The 19,350-nt window shown below is 40.5% G+C and overlaps 1 protein-coding gene across 4 annotated transcripts in view; it reads right to left on the bottom strand.

Moving 5' to 3' along the window:
* The window catches only part of LOC108882567 (helicase ARIP4), a 72,278-nt gene that overhangs the window by 17,449 nt on the left and 35,479 nt on the right, over nucleotides 1-19,350 (bottom strand). For 3 of the 4 annotated variants that reach the window (XM_051071080.1, XM_051071081.1, XM_018675126.2), the window contains 2 exons: nucleotides 1,755-2,001; nucleotides 283-416 (listed from right to left, as the gene is read on the bottom strand). In XM_051071080.1, the coding sequence (XP_050927037.1) occupies nucleotides 283-416; nucleotides 1,755-2,001 (381 nt within the window). Of the gene's footprint in view, nucleotides 1-282; nucleotides 417-1,754; nucleotides 2,002-18,211; nucleotides 18,563-19,350 lie in introns of those variants that run through there. The other variant, XM_018675125.2, reaches the window with a different exon arrangement.

Here is a 19,350-nt window from a genome sequence, read left to right as displayed (position 1 = left end):
TGGGAGGCGGTGAAGTCAGTCTGTCAGTTCTTATGTTAGATCTTAGACATTTGACAATGAAACACCATGTGTCAGAGTTTTGGTAAGAGGAAAATGTCAAACCTAGTTTGAACAGTTCAGAGGTTGGATAAGCTGTTTGATGGGGAATTTTGGAGGTTTGTTCTTTGGCTAACAGGAGTAGGAAGAGCTGAAATACAGGTTAGAGACTTTCTGTCTGATGGACCAGTGGTTTCTGTTGGTATTTATGGGGGCATTTATGTGAATTTGGGTACATGCTCTCACCAGCTGTGTATTCAGGAAGCAGGGGTACGGGGAAATCCTGCTTTCTCTGCTGGTCCAGACGTCGCCTCCTCTCCAGCTCCTCCTGCTGGGCGGCTTTAGTCACTGCCTCCAGCTGATGCTCCCTCAGTAGCTTTCTACACAGACAAAGGATAAAATAACTTTCATTTCATGAACAACTGTCACAGGATTTGTGAAAGGCTGGGAGACACAGGATTTCCATTGGAAACAAATTCATGTGATGATGAGTCAGTTATGACCATTTCATATCATACAGTGCTGCCACGTTAAATATTCACATGGAATCAAATTACTCTGTGTATTTTGAAAATTGTGGTTCATAACTATGAACACACAGAGAATACTGACCTCTGTCTGCAGCTCTGGGGAGGTTTCTAGCCTCTTCAAGCAAATTATTTAGGTTAAGTTAGGCACATTTACTCTTTAATTGAGCCTCAGGACTCTGGTTATTGTTGTTTCCAGATGCAGCAGCTATGATAAACCCATTAAACCCATCGTGTACTTTGTGCCCTGCATCAAACTGCTGAATTAGCAACTAGCTGAATGTAGCAAAAACATTCAAAAACAAGAGTGCATGTTGAACTTACATTCACTGGTGCACAGAAAAATCACACTAAATTGAATGCTAATGTTGCTAACTGTCCACAGGATGTGCAAATATGTTTGCTAACATGTTAGCCTTGAGCACACATGTCAAGTTAGCTTGTTATTTGTTAGTTTCTGCCTCCTAGTGGCCAAACATTGATAAGTGACAGTTTTAAGTTATATCAGAAATAAAATATACTCAAGTAAAAGGTAAGACAATACTCAACTTGAAATTCCTGCCTTTGGTTTTAACAGTTACATACACAAATAGTTAAAGATCTTATTAATGAGGGAAACCAGAGCCTGCATCTCTGACACATGTTTAATATTATTCTAAAGACTTGGTTTTGTAAAAGCAACAGCATACTTGAGGTTGAGGTACAGTATATCATGGTTGTTGGCAGCCAGAGGAATGAAGCTGCGGACTGAGCATGTGTATAATCACTAACAGATTTTTATCAGTAATTGGCCTGTCCTTCATTTCTTCATCGTAAATCCTATTATCCAGCCAACAATGGGTGTTATTAGAAATACAATATGTGCTCAATAAGCTGAGTGAGTGTTTACTCTGCACCTTCGCAGCAACATACTCAGGGGATTATGTAAGAATCCCTTTGATCTCAAGGTTGACTGGTTACTGCTTGTCAAGCAAAAAGTCAGATTCACTTTTAAAAATCAAATTTAAACTCAGCGTTTTAGTCAGACGTTATGTAGACCCATTCAAATTAATTTTCTGTTTTGGCCTGAATCTGAACATTTCTATTCTTATGCACAAAAATTAATTATGAATAATGTATGTTAACGTCACAGGTTGAACTCTTTGACAAAGACCACAGTTCAAGTCAGAGTGAGGATGCCAAGTTCAGTACCTGATGTTGCGTCTCATGTGTGCCGGTTTGGAGCTCCTCTTCTTGGTTCCTGTCAGGGTGGAAGGGGGGGAGGGGCTTTGGCTGTCTGGCCTGGAGCGGGGTCTAGGCGAGGGCTGCAAGTGGGGAGGGTGGGCTGGCGGCGTCTCCCCCGAAGGTGAGGTAGATGGGGGAGGAGTGCACTGCCACACAGCTGGGTCGCCTCCCTGAGCCTCATTCTCTGAGCTGAAGGGGGCGCTGTGGGACTGGTCTGCGAGATGACAGGAAGAGAAGAAGTAATGGTTATTTAATGTGTCATGAAAAAGGATATAGTGAACGGATCGGAGATATAAACAGGACCTGATGCCTGTTAATAATTTAGATTAGTTATGTTTTCTGACTGCTGCAGCGCGACACTGGGAAATTAGCTAAATGATAATTTTTTAACATATTTTAAACACACTACTGGAAGTCTTTGGCAAAGTGTCTGTTTCAGGTGTGGTTCAAAAATGTGCGACATCTCTGAGAATGCAGAAGTCAGAGTTGATTGAAGAATATTTCAGTGTCTGTCCAATAGCTGAATGGCTTTTATAAAAGGGTGTTTTCAATGGCTGGTCATGAAAACAAAATATTAGGAAGTGCCACATCCAGCACATCCTGCTCTCTTTAAGGCAGAGTACAGTTGTGTCACTAGATGAATTAAGAGAGGATTAATTAACAGCACTGAGCACTGATTACTTGAAATCACATACCTATCAGTTAACTGCAACTAATCAGGAAGACATAAATAATCTAAAACAATCATTAAATGATGTGAACAATCTCAAGTCAAATATGCAGATCCTCCCAACTAAGCATGCAGCGTGTTTTACTGGAAGTGCACTGTATTATTTTTCCATTATGATTTGTTCATTGTTCAGTGCTGGTAAGGACTTCTGCCCATGTTCAGGTGGCTTTGCCAGAGGTGTGGATGAGGCACTCCTCTTCCAGAGAACAACACTGGACAGCTACTTGGCAAAGCACTTCACTTAGTAACCATGTACAACCAAATATTTGGACCTGGCGACAAAGCACAATGATAAAGTGTAATTTTATTCACAAATCTATGCAGTGTTTCTTGTATTTATTAGGACATCATTATCTCTGTAATCGTGTTGCATGCAATGTTTACTGCATTTGAAATGGAAACTTCCATTGAACTGGGTTGACTCATTCCAGCTGCTGATGCCAGCCACAGCCTGTGAGGATTTAAGTTTTCAAATGTATTCAAAGTAACATTTGACTAAACTACATTTGCAAAACACCATCCCCCCTCATTATCATCAACCTGAGCTGAAGCATACTATAACCCAAAATCATAAAAACTGCATCTTTAACCCTGTGCCTTAGATATTTTCCTAGATATCCTAAACTCGTCTTTATTTCTAGTTCTGTCTCTGTTTCATCTGCCTTCAATCTGCCTAGATTTCATTTTCACCCTCCCTTCTTCTTCTTCTCCTCCTCCTCCTCCTCCTTCTCTCTCTCTCTCTCAGTTGTTCTGCCAGAGACACACTGAACCAGATCTGAGGCTTATGTAAGAGCTGGATCATAAATATGGACGGCTTACGAAACACAAGACAGGACACAAACACTGACACCGACACACACACACACACACACACACACACACACACACACACACACACACACACACACACACACACATTCCAGAGGACAAATGTTCATATAAGAATATAAATCAACACATAAAAAACTGACACACACACAAATGTGTAGGCTGGTCCGGCCAAGAATCTGCCTGGGATGACTGGACAAACAAGGACACGCTGCCAACAAACACAATTTTCAGTTTCAAAACACACACACACACACACACACACACACAGACACACAGACACACAGACACACACACACACACACACACACACACACACACACACACACACACACACACGCACACAGAAATGCATACAAGACATGTACACTGCATGACTCCTGGGAACCCTAAGTTTCAGTTTACCACATTATGAGAATATGGACACACACATGTCCTCTCAACATAATGGAGCATGGACGCTGGTGATGGAGGTCACCACCAGTTGAAAAACAACTACAAAGGCCCTGTCAGTCCATCTAACTTCTTGACACCAGCTTGTCTCATTTAATTATCAAATTAAAGTCAATTAAAGCACAAACATACCAGAAACTATTTACAACACTCATACCTCCTCCATTAAAATACCATCAAATTACATTTGCATTGACAGATGTTTGATAAAAGATGTTCATAGGTTCCCTCCTGACAACAACCAGGTCAGCTCTTATAGGCCCGACAGTCTTTCTTGTTCAAATTAATTCACACACCTTGGTTCAGGTAGATTTTCCACTGGTTCATTTTGGATTGTGTCCAAAACCTAGTATGACCTCATTATATACTAAATATTTGGCCACGTTTGTTACATGGCTCTAAGGTCTTGTCCGCTGTGAAGTGTGTGCAGCACAGTGACGTCTTTTCTCTATTTAGCCTTTAGTTTTTGTTCTCATGTTAACTCCCTGTTTTTTCTTCAATTTAATTCAATACAAAAAAAAAAAACAGGAAACATAAAACAGTTTCCTGTGCTCCATGTTTTTTTTTTTCCAGGAATGAGCTACCAGACTTACGTACAGCTACAGCGGCAAATGGAAAAGTTTCCATGAATCTGGACACAAGCTTTATGATTCTTACAGCCATAGCAGTGAGAGATAGGACCAGGAAGTTTTTTTTTTTTATTAAAATGTCACAGATTTGAATTTAACATTCACCCAATCTCCCCATTTCCCCTGTTTTCGTTTGTCCCTTGCCTCCCTCCAACTCTACCTTACAGAACAGTTACATAACAATTCCTGAAATTCATCGAGCTTTAACATCACCACAGACACCCCACCGCACCCACCCCCCACACACATGGTAAGGACTCAAAAGAGAGACTGAGGGGGTAGACAGGAAAAAGGGGTGGGGTGGGGTGGGGGGGGTGATGAAAGCGAGGTTATTCAAAGAAAAAAGAGAGAGATGCACTTCAGAGAGAGAGAGAGAGAGAGAGAGGGCAGGGGGGGTGGACACACACAAACATGCACACATTAAAAAAACATAGCGGTGACACACAAACAAGCACACGCAGATGCAGATTCTGGGAAGCTGGACCGTTTCCTCTGCTTGGTTCAAGAGGACAACAAGTCCAGGAATTATTCACCACAGAGAGAGCGAGAGAGAGATACTGGCTTTTTTTTTAGTTGCTAAACCCACCTTGTCCCCACATGTGTATCCCCACACACATATAATGTTGATCATTTTTAGTGTTTTTTTTTACAACTACAACTACTAATAATGTTAAATCAATCAGAGAAATTTTCTGCAGGAGAAACTAGCTAATACAGGATTTCTGTTTCCAGTGAAGAGTAATGGGAAAATGAGAGTGGGATGCAGTGAAAGAGGCCATTAGCAGATTGGCTACAGTTACTGACAGAGTCCAAACATTTAACAACCACTTAAATAGTTTTACTAGAAAAATTTAGCTGTGTTAGAAAAGATAAGGACTTCCTTTTGGCTGTGAGAGTGCTGCTGAAAAAGGAGACACTCAGTGTCAGCATGAGGCTGACTGTTGGTTGGCTTGCATTCATGTATTTTTTTTTATGAGCTGGATCATATATATATATATATATATTAGAGCTAAAAAGATTAGTTGAATCACTGGCATTAATTTAACAGTTACTATGTAAAGCAATGTCAATCAAAGATCAAGACATATGTATACAATTACAACAAATGGCTAAACTGATTAGGATGGATCTAAAGAAATGTCATTCACCCCTGAGTCTAGATTTTTCTGTTATTGTGTGAACACTGTAGTGTCAGTTTCACAGGCTTATGTAACATTTGTCACTTTGGATACAAGCTGGCATTCAGCCAATCACTTGTTTCTGTTCCACAGTATAAAAAAACTACTGTTAAAAGGCCTGCAAGAGAAATGACAGATACACGTGGACCGTTTATTCATCCATCCATTTTAAACCCTGCATATCTGTCTCTATCATATCAATGTGTTGCCTTTCCAGGTGCTGAGAGGATTAAACTCAAATTAGACGAGATGTCAAGATGAGGGCGGAGGTGAGATTTTAGCATGACCAGAAATCAGTGCATTCATAAGAGAACAGCTGTGACTTTGTCTTTCATAGAGCAGTATAGAAGCTGTCAAGATCACACACACACACACACACACACATCCAAAATACGTTATATAACTAATCAGCCGTTCCATGCTCCTCACTGAGGACCCAGGAAACTGAAAATCTCTCCTGAGTCATGCTAAATAAACACACACACACACACACACACACACACACACACACACACACACACACACACAGGTAGTACTCCAATCAACAAAGCCACTCAGATAAAAAGGAGTTATTTACTGTATGATGTTAAATACGCACGTTACATAAGGATATGGATCACAACTGCATCAAATCCTAAACTTGTCTCTCATAACCACTAAAGTAAATGTAATCAGGATGCTATAAAGAAAGATGCTATAATTACAAAACAGTCTGTAATTTGCGCTGACCATGGTCCCATAACTTTTCCTTCTCATCTTTCACACTTACAAGTTGGATTTTGCATCTGTGGAAGGAAAATTTGCCAGGTCAAAGAGACAAAATGCATTCCTACAGTCATGACAAAGGCTTTATGATGAGATAACTGAACTGAGTGAGTTACTGAGATACTAAATCAGACCCTGCTTCTTTAACAAATTCCTTGTTAATCTGTTGGACACTAAATTTTGCTGAAATTATTGTTTGTCACACACTGAAGAAGTTTCTATTAATTTCTTTTCCGGCGAGAAAACTGGTCACGTTTGGAGTGGAAAGAAAAAAGAGCAAACTGTTAGAAGTAAGGTGACTTTGTGCTTTCTCTGCAAACACAGACTTAAACTGAAGCCTTTTTTCTTTTACTTCAACTTGCTAAAATCTTGAGTATGCAGAGCATCATCAGAGGAATGCTTTCTAACTCCAGTTTCTGTCATATTTTTATTTTAACTTCAGCTGATACAAAAGGATTGCTTCGTGGATTTATCAGAAATTCAGAACTCCTGTAGCTGTTCAGAATGTCCTGCAGCTTCAACTGCATGTTGATTTGAAGTATGGTCTAAATTCAGCTTCTGATACCAGCCCACCTCATTAAGAAACCCTCCCTTGTGTATAAGTCCACTGGAGGCGTCATCTTAAGGTGAAAATTAGAGTTGGGGAGGCGATTGTTGCTAGGCAACACAATCAAACTCATGATATTGTGCTGCGAGCAATGAGGAGGAGACGCAAGCGGGAAGAGATGACAAAACGAACTGTGGCAATATGAAGGCAAGACAAGCTGAGACAAAGTATGAATAATGGTGAAACTTAGACCTCCGTCGCCACTGATATACACCAAGCACAGAAACTGAGAATGCAACCAAGTGACTTGACAAAGCACTGAATCATCAGCAGTCGGTTAGCGACACAGAGTAAACAGCACCCACAGCTAATTTTCTAAGCCATTAATTTGTTCTCTTACACCCTCCCTGTGGGTTAAAGACTTGTTGCTCCTCACATGAACAACACAACATGTACACGAGGGATCCAAAGAATGTGAAACCAACCATCAGGAACAAAATCACAGTTAGTGTGTATTTGTGAGTGTGTGTGTAGGTTGAGGTGTGTGTGTGGGTTGAGGGGGGTGGGGGGTGGGGTTGCAGTGGGGAAATGTCTTCTGTAACCACAAGGTTATGTAATCACAACTACGTATATGTTAAGTGTTTATATAACTCCTTAGACTGTGCTGACGAACACAACACCACAACCATGCAACGGCACTGTGTGTGTGTGCGTGTTTAAAATAGACAGCATTCACCCCTGTGTGTCAGTGTTATAAGGAGAATGGGGGGGTAATTAGAGACACATAACTACTGTAAGCACTGTAAAACTGTATCCGCAAAATGGAGGTATAGAGTACACAGAAACAGCAATATAACATATATGAAAACCTCTCAATGTGTTTTCTCATCAACTCCTCTGTGGTCTGACTAATGTCAGTCACACTGGGTAAATTCAACACTGCATGGGCTGCTTTTCTTGGCTCAGAAAAAACTGACAAGTTGGTGATATGAAGTTTTCACCAGACGGTGATGGAAACAGCTTCAGACTGCATAGAATATGTTTTTTCTTGTAAACTATCAATAGTGGCTTTTCATAGAAAAGCTAAATCTTCTCTGGAACAGATGAGTTAAAGTCTGCCCTCGAGTATAAAACACGAGCAAAGATTATAATCTGTAAAGCCGTCCAATAACATTTTCCTGAACTGATCTTTTTAATAAATACTACAGACTGTGACACAGCTGACAGTGGCCTCTGGTCTCTAATCGTGTTTCTTAAAACACTCAAATGAAGCAATTTTAGCCCCTTTAGGAAAGAAATTAATGATTTAATGATAATTTAATGATTTTAAACTTTTGAGGATAACTCACTGGATGATTAACTGCAGCATGTAACTTAGAAAGCATGGCAATAAAAAGGCAAGTTTTAACAGACATTTAGATAGCTTGTGTAGCTATGGTGATATTTCATTGGTTTTGTACAAGTTTCACATGAAGTACTAAAATAGAGGGGCACAAACATTTTATGGGGTTGTGATAACATGCTGCCATGCTCTGTTTACAAAGGAGGTGACTGTCTGTCTGGTGTGCCTGGGAGCCAATCAGGTGTTTGGAACATACTGATTGCTTCAGGAGTGGTTTGATTAGTTTTACTGTATTTTTTACCCACTGTGAATACTTATTATGCTGGAATCAAATGCAAATGCCATGAATCCCAGCTGACTATAGCTGCTGCCAACTGCAAAGAAGCAAACTTTATGCAGCCACTGTGACTCTACATGACTGTTTGAGACTCTAGACATTCTGGGTGCGATATTAGGCTTACTTCTGTCTTTTTGAAACCAAAGACAAACTCGACTGGATGTTGTTTCAAGATGAAACACAGACTAGTGGCTATGATGTTAAATCTCAACATGAAAATGCCAGAAATCTGGCTTTGGGTCATGGCCCAAAGCTTGACAAAGGCTGGTGTTAAGTAATCAGAGGCTCAAAGAAACTTGGAAGGGTTTTTTCAATTTCTTTTTTTAAAAACAAAACGTACCTGTGTGCAATTTATTTGTATTCATTAATCATGAATACAGCTGAGTCCAAGTTGGGACACATTTGCACTGACCTATATACAGGTTCCATTTTGTCACTTAACTACACACACACACACACACACACACACACACACACACACACACACACACACACACACACACACAGAGAGAGAGATCTAAGATCCACTGTGTGTGTGTTTTCCTGTCCAAATTCCTTCAAACAACCCCACGTCTTAATGTCTAAAGTTTCTCTCCTTCCTGTCCGTGCTCCTCTTCCCTGCTCATCACTGACCAACACACATAAAAAAAAAAACCCTAAGTGGACAGTCTGTATCTCGCCCTCATGTCCTCTGCCTGCTGTCGACGTAAGCAGATTACAGATGACGCAGATATTTACTACAACGCGATGGAGAATCCTCCACATCTCTCTCAAACACTCACACACACACACACACACACATAGACAGAGGACAAACTGTCTGGTTATTCAACACAGATGGGGATTCCAGGAAGTAGACAGGAAACTGAAGGATACAGAATTCTCTGTAAAACGACGCAAAAATGATTCATTTTTATCAGTTCATCCAAAAACCGCCCTGAGACTCTCCGCTGGACGTTTCTGGGGAGAGAAATGAATCAATTTTGTGCCCTTTCTACCAGGAACCATAAATACATCTATTATCTGGTAGTTATTCAACATGTTTTGGAAAACTTAAATGGGAATTGTGTAACATCTGACTTTTTAAATGCCAGGGAGAGGGCAGCTTTTGTTGCAAAACAGGAGTGAGGCAGAATGTAAGGTTTGAAATCAGAGATCATGAAGGTAATCTGTAATCAATGACTCTGTAAACCCTCTGGTGTCATTAACATACGCACACTGACATTTTATAAGGGATATTGTTTACTATTTTGTGTGAGCAGGTAGTAGAACAGCTTTTCTTGCTGTGGGTATGTCTCTGGTGTTCTGATTTTCCAAAATAAAATATGTGAAAACTTAACAGAGTTTATTTTGAAATAGTTTTAAAGTCAGATTAGATTTCTTGACAAAATAAGGGAATTTTGTCGAATTGTTTAAATATTTTCCTTTAAACAGAAGATTTTTGGAACTTGTGTTCATCTCAAGAAGCCTGCCTCTTTAAGAAAACTTTGGTGGTCAGAATCTTCTTGCAGGAGAAAACACAGCAGCTTTTAGAAGTGTGGGGACATAAATAAGTTTTACTTCTTTTAATTTGGGACTTGAAAAAAGTTTCTGACCCTGTCCTCCTCTTCGTCTTCACATCTGACACTTACTGTTTCTCATTTTCTCAACTCTTACCTTTCTATTTCATCCTCCTTCCTCTTCATCTCACTGATCTCTCGCTTGTTCTGTTCCCTCCTCATTGGTCTCTGACTCTACCTGTCGTCTTCTCTCACCTTCACCGTCCTCCTGCCCAATTACCAGGCTTCTTTCATTTTCCTCTCTCTCAGTTCATCTCCCAATTCCACTCCTTGGTTCTTCCTGTCTTCTCGCTCCTGTGCTCTTGCCATATTACATGTTATTTCCCCTTGTTTTTCTTCCTGTCCCATTTCACACCTTACCTCTCTTTCCCCTCTCCCCTTGTACAGGTACAGTGTTTGAGCATGCTCATTGGGCTGTTGTATCCTCCTGTTACACAATGCCCTCCCGCCGACGTATGGTTATGAAACAGAAAATAACGCAGGGCAGGAAGATGTTGTCGAGACGTTCGGCTCACTGCTGCTGTCATTACAAGGTGCAATGACATCTGTCTGTCTGACAAAGTGATAAGCGGCACAGGCTGATGTTGTCAGAGAATATACTTTACAATGTATGTTGTTTTACAACTGTTGATACAGTTTTTCCAGTTCATTGAATCTACAAAGGATATGTTATAGGAATACAATGGAAGTGTGAAATTCTGTATTTGTGTATTTTCCTCTACCTCTTAAGAACAGACAGTGTATAACAGTAATCAACATGTTTCTGCATTTAATATGTTACTGAAGAAAAATAGAGCGTTTCAGATTTTTTTTTTTTTAAAATCTCATAATATTTAGAGACAACATGATGAAAGTGATAAAAAATTTGTCATTCCATACCAAAAACTTTTCAGATATTTCCTTGTCTACGGCTTCATTTTCCACCAAAGTTCACTAAAAAATGACACATATGTTGCCAATTACAATACAGGCAAACGTGCAAGATGGGTGGTACTAAATTAAACTTCTGTAGATGAAGGTGCATAATTTTGAATAAAAGCAAACTTTTCAATTCCAGAAGACAGAACCTGGACAATTTCCTGAGTTGGAACCTACCAGAACAACTTCTGTTGAAACCCATTCCTTTTGATTGTAAGCGAAAACTGATCCTCCTGTATCTCCCAGCAGAAAAAAACCCTATGGCTCTAGAAGAAAGTCTGGATTTCCTCTGCAGTGGTTGGTTGATCACAATCATCAGATGTGCTTTTACCTTGGTTCGTGGTCAAACTATTCACCTGATTACTTGGAAATCTATTTTTAAGTTCCAATAGAATGGAAGGCAAAGAAGCTAGCACAGCAAATGCATGAACATACACTTAGTTGGGCTTTCAGACTTGAAGAAAAATTACCAGCAAACAAAAATGTGATGGAAAAACACAGACGTCACAAAATGGGAAGTCTGATTTTATCTGAGCAGTCAGCAGCATTTGATTCAGTAAGGTGTTTGTATGAAAATGTCAAGTGGGTGGGGGTGGAGGGAGGGGGCAAAATGTCACCATGACAAAAATGGGAGACGGATCAATGTGAACGAGGTCAGTGGGTTGTGTTAAGAGTCAAGGTCAACACACAAAACGTCTTCTACACTCTCTTTTCTTTCCAAAACCTAAAGAGGCTGTTGTGAACAATAAGACGACCGGCTTTAATAAGAGTCATATTGGCTTACACGCACACATGCACACATACACACATACACACATACACACAGAGTCTCAGTCTCACTCAGACAGAAAGTTGTTCTCTAACAGACAGACAGGCCACCGACGCTGAGGCTGGTCGGACAAGAGGGGACGCTTATGTAACTGCTGCCTCTGGCTGTTATACAACCAGCATGCTCACAAGAACCTCATGTCCTGTACGCACACACACACAGACACACACACACACACCAAGATGTACCCTGCCAGAGTAGCACAGAACACACTCGTAAGAGGAGGCAGACCCAGAAGAACACAGTGACATTTAAAGAACATCTTTGACACTCTCAAATACACAGTGGCACAGATTCTGTGATGTGTATTAATGCCCTGTGTACGTGCAAGCATGTGTACGCATGAATGTGTGCCTCCCTCGCGCTGTTTGGCGGAGCTCACACTGTTCCTCTTATTTTTACAACTGTTTTCCAAATTGCAGCAACAAGAAAAAGTGACAGGGATGATTTAAGTTGGACAGACCAGACAGAAAGAGCAATGGAGGTAGAGATGAAGGTACCAGATTGATGAGGAAATAAACTGGAGGACCAAACACAACACAGATCAATCAATTGATCGACTTGACTGAGAACAAGTCAGACTGAAGAAGTAAACTCTGCAACCTGCCACATACAGAGGGTCTTAATAAATTTCACTTTCTCATTTGTTTCTGACAGTTAACACATGATAATTCTTTCATTTCCTTAATGTTTGATGTTCTAAACCTCCGGTTGGTCTTCCATTAAAAAAAATCTCCAAATCTCCACTTACTGATTTTTATGGTTAACGTGTTGTAGAGACTGTAAAAAGTCACAAAATAGTGGAAAAAGCTCATCAAAGTTTCCTAGAATGTAAGATGATGTCTTACAATAGTTTTTTGTCTATCAGTCCAAAACCCCAAAATAATCCATTTATATGGATAACATAACTAGCATCAAATTGTCTGAAATCAGCAAATGTTTGGTATTTTTGCTTGAAAAATTGTCTTTATCAGTTAGTTTAACAGTTTGAAACTTTGAATAACAGTAACAGCCAAAGGTAAGTACAGCAGTTAATGACAGAATAATAAAAAACATGGTCAAACTTTACTCAAACTAGTCTCCACCAAATTTCATTAAAATGTGGTATGTTTTTAGATATCAACACAAAGGTTTCTTCAGGCTGAAGGTGAGAATTGAGTGGGCCAGAACTTCTCTGTAGGTTGTGATTTAAAGGGGCTTTATGTTTTCTCTGTTGCTGAGAGTGGTTTGTTGCTGAGAGCAGCTGGTAGTGATGGTTGCTCGCCAAGAGCTACAGCCATCGTTGTGTTAACAATACACAAGGTTATAATACGTCTTCTGAGCAGTGCTACTTTTTCAATGCAGTCTGGATGCAACAGTGACTTCTTATTGGAAAGTGCTAAGACGGGACGACCGGGCCAGGGTTAGGGCTACCTGGTTAGCATGCTAACTTCTGTCATTGTGACTGTCATTGTCATTGTAAAAAAAACATAACCTGTGAAAATGCCCTTGTCTTGCCTTAAACAAAGTAAAAAGGACTAGTGGATTACCATTTTCAGAAAGTTAGGCATTATCTACAGACTGCTAATGACACACAACAGCTTTTTGTTTTAACTTGTCCTCTCAGTCAGTCGTTCATAGCTTCTGCAGGGGTGAAATGAGGAAAGTTATCACAATGATCAGACACAGACAAAAAAAACCTTGTGGAAAAGCAGTCGTGGTTTCCTTCCAAACACAGACCAAGATTTAACTGGGTTACATAACTTGCCTTGAGAAAGACAAAAAAAAAACAAAAACCCATTAAATAAAATTATCTTAAGACTACTGCAGCTCTCAACATGACAAAACCACACACACATACGCACAAATGGACACTTCCCTTATATAACAGACTGCCCTGAATGAGTTATTAAGGCTGCTGTATTAGAGCGAAGCAGGTGAGTTATGAAACCCTCCTGCTGGCAGTGTGTGTGTGTGTGTGTATGTGTTTGTGTGCGTGTGTTTGTAAGAGGTGGTGAGAGACAAAAACATGACAAAGAATGAGGGGAATGAAAGACAAAGAAGATAGAGAGACCATGACTGTGTGATAAAGAGAGAGCAGAGGCGGGGTGAGGCGAGGTAGAACAGGCTGTTTGTAGGCCAGTGTGTCACTGCTGCTGAGGAGGAGGAGGAGGAGACGACACACACACATACACATACACATCTGGACGCAGCCACACATCATCACTGTACTGGTCATATTATAGTCTGTTACATAAACCCTCATTGGCAGCATTCAGAACACTGTGCGTACCTCTGAGAAATCTCACCTACAAAAAACCAAATTACTAATGGTTACTGGTTCAGGCATTTCACTGTATCTGTTAGTGCATCATCATATTCACAGTTAGTCATTGACCTAACCTAAGTGTAATATAAAACTCAAATGCATAACATCTTTTACTTACAGTCTTGTGTGATGACTAGCACATACACTGCAGTAAGACTTGGTGCTTTAATATACTGTAGGTCTGGTCAGAAAACACACTGTAACGTTGCAGTGTAACAAACAGTGGTGTGAATGCTTGGCTTAAAAAAAACACAGTCAGTGACTATGAATATTTTAACTGAAGGAACTGATTCAAATCAATGAAGTGATTTGTAACTGTCACCTCTACTTGTTTCCCTTCTGACTGACCATGCAAATGAAGTCCGTTCAAACCAAAACCAATGCACAGATTTTTTGTGTGTGTCGTTCTTTTTAACACTGACATTAACACTGTAATAAGATTAGTGGATAATACACGCTGGTAGCTGGCATGTGATTCAACTTTGGCAATTCAAATAATTCAAGTAAAAGGGCTTAGTTACACAATCTTCTGAAATCACAAGAAGCATCATCTTTCTCAGACAGCAAAGAAGCCAAAGGGACAGAAGCTGTGATCTCTCCCGCACAAGAGTAAATATTGGTTCACAAGCCTCTGAATGACTGGAAACAACTGCAGAGTAAAAATGGAGTCAGACATGATGCAGAGGTTGTAGACAGCTAATGCAGCAGCTAAAAGCTCATGTCTTAGTAATAAACTCATAACATTATCGTGAGTTTATACATGTACACATTATAAACGCGCACATGTACATAATGTGTTTGTTTACATATAAATTCATGCTTGAGGGGCCATTTAAAAATGTTACCATGTCTGCTTTCTTTTTCTTTTTTAAATGCACAAAACATTGTTGAGATTTGGAAGGTGTGTGCGTCGGCCCCTCTGGAAGCCTGTGATAACACCCTTCTCTGCGTCAGCCCGTAAGCAAGTGGTTGATAAAGGACACTGTCAATCAGCTGTTAATACACATTAGTTAGACGTCACAGATGATTTTGGGCGCTCTACCATGTCTGATGTATTTTCAACATCATTCCAGAAAGTCATTGTCCACAGAGAACATGCGGCCAGTTGTATATTTAAGATTTAACTAATGTAATAAACCTCTCAGGTAATCACAGGTCTGGTTGTAATCATGTAAGATTTGGTTGTGATGTGAAATAATTTGACTTTTTTCCCCAGCTTGATGCAGTCGCTGCCCTCGTGATTTTCTCTTTTCTCTGATCACAAGACTGTTGTAACACAATACAGCGCTGCAGCCATTTAATGAGAGAGTTAGATAAGGTAAAATAGAGACAGCAGGAGTTTAATGATGTGGGCTAAAAAAAACAAAAAAAACAACAGTGTTCAGGATGAAAGCTGCACTTAAGGGGAATAAAATCTAGAAACTGTGAGACTGAAAAGTGAGCGAAGAGAGAGAGAGAAGCAAAAGAAGCAGAGAGGGGAGGGGAGGACAGGGTGGGAGTAAATGGCAAAAAAAAAAGAAATGTCGAACAAAGAGAACTTAAGAGGGGGAAATTTACGTCGATGAAACAAAGAAAGCTGCTATTTGATTTGACAAGAGGAAGCAGAGAGATCAAAAAATGTTTAGCAAAGACGACATTAGGGGAAGTGGGAATGAGAGCCATGTGGCTGGTCCAGCGAAGCCTACATCCTCCATGCTGTGGCATAATGAAAGCAGCCAGATTGCACATGTTCCCGGCGATTGGCCCGGACCCCGGCGCTGGTCTAAACAGGACAGGTTGTTCCTGCCCGGCGTGCCCAGATCAATTACAACTGAACAGAGAGTGCAGCACACTGCATGGAAAAAGAAACAGTAAAACAAGCTCCTTCATGTTGTATTGTACCACAGCTGCTGATAACATGTCACCTTTTTTTCCCCAGTAAACGTCATCATCGTCATCATCATTAGTGATGGACAGACTGTACTCAAAGGTGTGTATGCGTGCAATGACAAACACATACACACCCATACACAACCATGACAATGAATATGAGGGAGAACAGTGTGTTCTTTTAGCCTTTATCACTATTCCACATGCCATGTTCGAATGACAAGGCATCCAGTGTCTCTTTTCACAGCGAGCCAAACACCCAGGGCAATCCCAAGAATTACGAGCATGTAGACGTTATTATTTCTTCATAAAGGATCCCTGTGAGCGCTTTCCTAAATAAACACCAACACAGCGAGAGGCAGAGGCAGCGGAGCACGGTGAACCCTGAGCAAAAACAAAGCAAAAGATGACTGGGTTTTTTTTTAAAAGTCTAAACCCTTGACTGATCAGTTCAGAGATCTTGATCCTAATGACCTAATGAGATTTTCACACACACTTTTGTTTGGAGTCAACTCATTTGAATATTCAGCAGCAGTTGTTTTCAGCTATAGCCCAGGGAAAAATGAGCCTTCACAACAAAGACTTTTCTGCTAACACTGTCTCTTTCTTTTCTGTCTGGACTCCACAACAATTGTATTAAAGAGAAACAATGATGGTGATGGATGTAAACACTCAAAGCTAAAACTTAGCTCTTTATTAACCTCATACTCACTGCTACATTTAAAATCCAGTGTGAAGAGACACCACAAGAAAGGTCACAGTCCCATTTACAGACGGCACTTCTGAAGGAGACAAAACCTGCATAGTCATACAAAAAGATGCATAAAACAACTAATGGTGCCTTCGAAAATTAAGAACTCCTTTGTTTAGTGATGGTGATGGAAATGAACTTTTTGCTTATAGGCCTGTTAATAAGGTCTAAAAAGGCTAGTTTAATGAAAACGAAAAAACCCACACACCAACATTTGAAGCAGGGATTCAAAAGAGGACGAAGAGACCTGACATAAACCTTGGCACAACCATAGCCCAAATTACTGCACATTAAACGTAATATTTGTAAAAAATAAAATGTTGAAAACAGGTCTCTACAGTCTTATTGGGGATGTGTATGTGATATTTTGATATTTTTATGGAGTTAAATGGTTTAAAAATAACACAAACTGTTTGAATTTGCCTAATTCCTGTGTTTTGCTTTTGCTGAATAAACACACCAGGAAATAACACAGTTTGAGAAACTAAAACTCTTGCTAGATTTTACTTCTATTCATCCAGACAGACTGCGGCGGCGCTCTGTCCCCGCCTGCCGCCTCATGTGTTTACCCCCCTAACCCAGTGGTCTGATGAACCATATGTTTTGCTGCCTCCACATGCTCACACTTCCAGCATGGCCCAATCCTACACCGACCCACCAATCACACAGCAGCATTGGTTTAGGTAACCGTAGAAACAACCAATGGGAGAACGAGCCTGGGACAGCATACAGCCGGGCACGCGTGAGAGAGACCAGCTGAGAGGTGGAAGGGGGACCGACTGAGGAGGGAGAAAATGGGACGAACTGAACAGAAGGAGCAGGAATGGAAGAAAATGAGTGAAAAGACTAGAAAGATGAAGAGATAATGGTGCAGGGAGAGAAAAGCGAGAGAAAAGAGGAGAGATAGCTGGTGCATGCTTAAGTAGGTATGGATCCAGTGTTACACAACAATGTTAAGTAACTTAACAAGTGTCAATCAACTACTGCTGCACATTCCCAACACTATACCACACTAAACATTTCTGCTCATCAGTCCTCTTCTTCCCCCAATTCATCTTCTTTCTGAGTTTCAACCATGCTGTTTTTCTTCAAACAGACAGCAGCTGGTAAAGCACGACTGTAGCTGAGAAGCAGTGTTCATTATCTTATCAAATGCACTACTGAGTATTTGTGCAGCTTTCGGGGAAGCATTTTGTCCTGGTCTAAAAAGCACTGCCCCGTTTCCAACCTTTGTGCCCCCTCTTCTATTTTCTCTCTTTTCTACATTTGAATTTTCCTCATCTCTTTTTCACAAACTTTCTGCCTCCTTTCCTGGAGGTCTGGGATGCAACTCTAATTCAACTAACCCTGCCTCAAAGGTCAGGATGATGATGTCACCTACCTGTGAATGACTCTGATTCGTCCAGGAGCAACATGGTTATGGAGTGAAGAGAAGAGATGGTCTCCTCTGCTTCCCTTCGTCCTCTCCTCCCTTCTCTATTGGTCTCTAACTCCCTGTGAAACTCTCTAAACCGATTCTTTTGAGCAAAAAGAAAAAAAAAAACAAAAAACTTTAAAAAGTATTTCTCCTCTCAGCTGGTCTTTAATCTACTGCCTCAGTGACTGGCTGACTCACTGACTACTGGACGCCCGCTCTACGCACTCCTCTGTAGTCAATAACAATGTGAATGTGAGGCAGAGGCAGGCAGGAGGGCTGGCAGCTGAAAAACTTACATAACCCTTCATGCTGGAGCTGGGGCCCCACTGAGGGGGGACTCATACGGCTGTCCATCCTCATTGCCCAACCCCCCTTCCAAAAACCACTCCTCCATAACACACTCAGGAGTACAGAGCATGTACGGAAGCAACCGCCCACACATTCATGCATGTTTATGTGTTTGATGGTCAGTGAAAAATAAAAAGTGATTTTGCGAAGACATTCAGCTTCAAACACCTCAGCAGTGTTTCTTGTATTTTGGGCAAAACTAAAAAGGAGAAGAGGACACTGAAATACATAAACCTAACCACACACAACCACATTTGAAAGTATGATGTTAGTGTTAGATGTTTCATACAAAAACATAAATCCACAGATGCTACAGACCTGCTCTGTAGGAAATCCTTAAAACTGTTTTAGGTGCTTTATAAAGAGAAAGGACTTCACACATGTACACAATTTTACACACAAATACTACAACTAAGTGCTGGTGCTTTGGCAAAAAAAACCCACTGACCCAGACAGATAGCGTGTGTGTGTGTGTGTGTGTGTATGTGTGTAAAGGGCACAAAGAAGGAATGTAATGGCAGAAATCTGTGTCAAGGTCTCTGAAACACCTTCAAACTGACTTCAAAAAGCTCACATGATCCACGAGTCACAAAAACTTCTCATGTATGTAGCAAAGTAAAAAGTAATCCTTATGTACACACACACACACACACACATACAATCACAAGACTAGGTATAAAAAACAACAGCTGTATTTTATGGGTAATTTGCAGTAAACTTTGTCTTGGCTCTCGTGTGCAAACTTTAAAAAGCAA

This window comes from Lates calcarifer, linkage group LG6 (genome assembly GCF_001640805.2).
Source record: "Lates calcarifer isolate ASB-BC8 linkage group LG6, TLL_Latcal_v3, whole genome shotgun sequence".
NCBI classification, from domain to species: Eukaryota; Metazoa; Chordata; class Actinopteri; family Centropomidae; genus Lates; species Lates calcarifer.
Note: the sequence above shows the minus strand (reverse complement) of the source record. Positions and strands in the feature narration are given on the sequence as shown.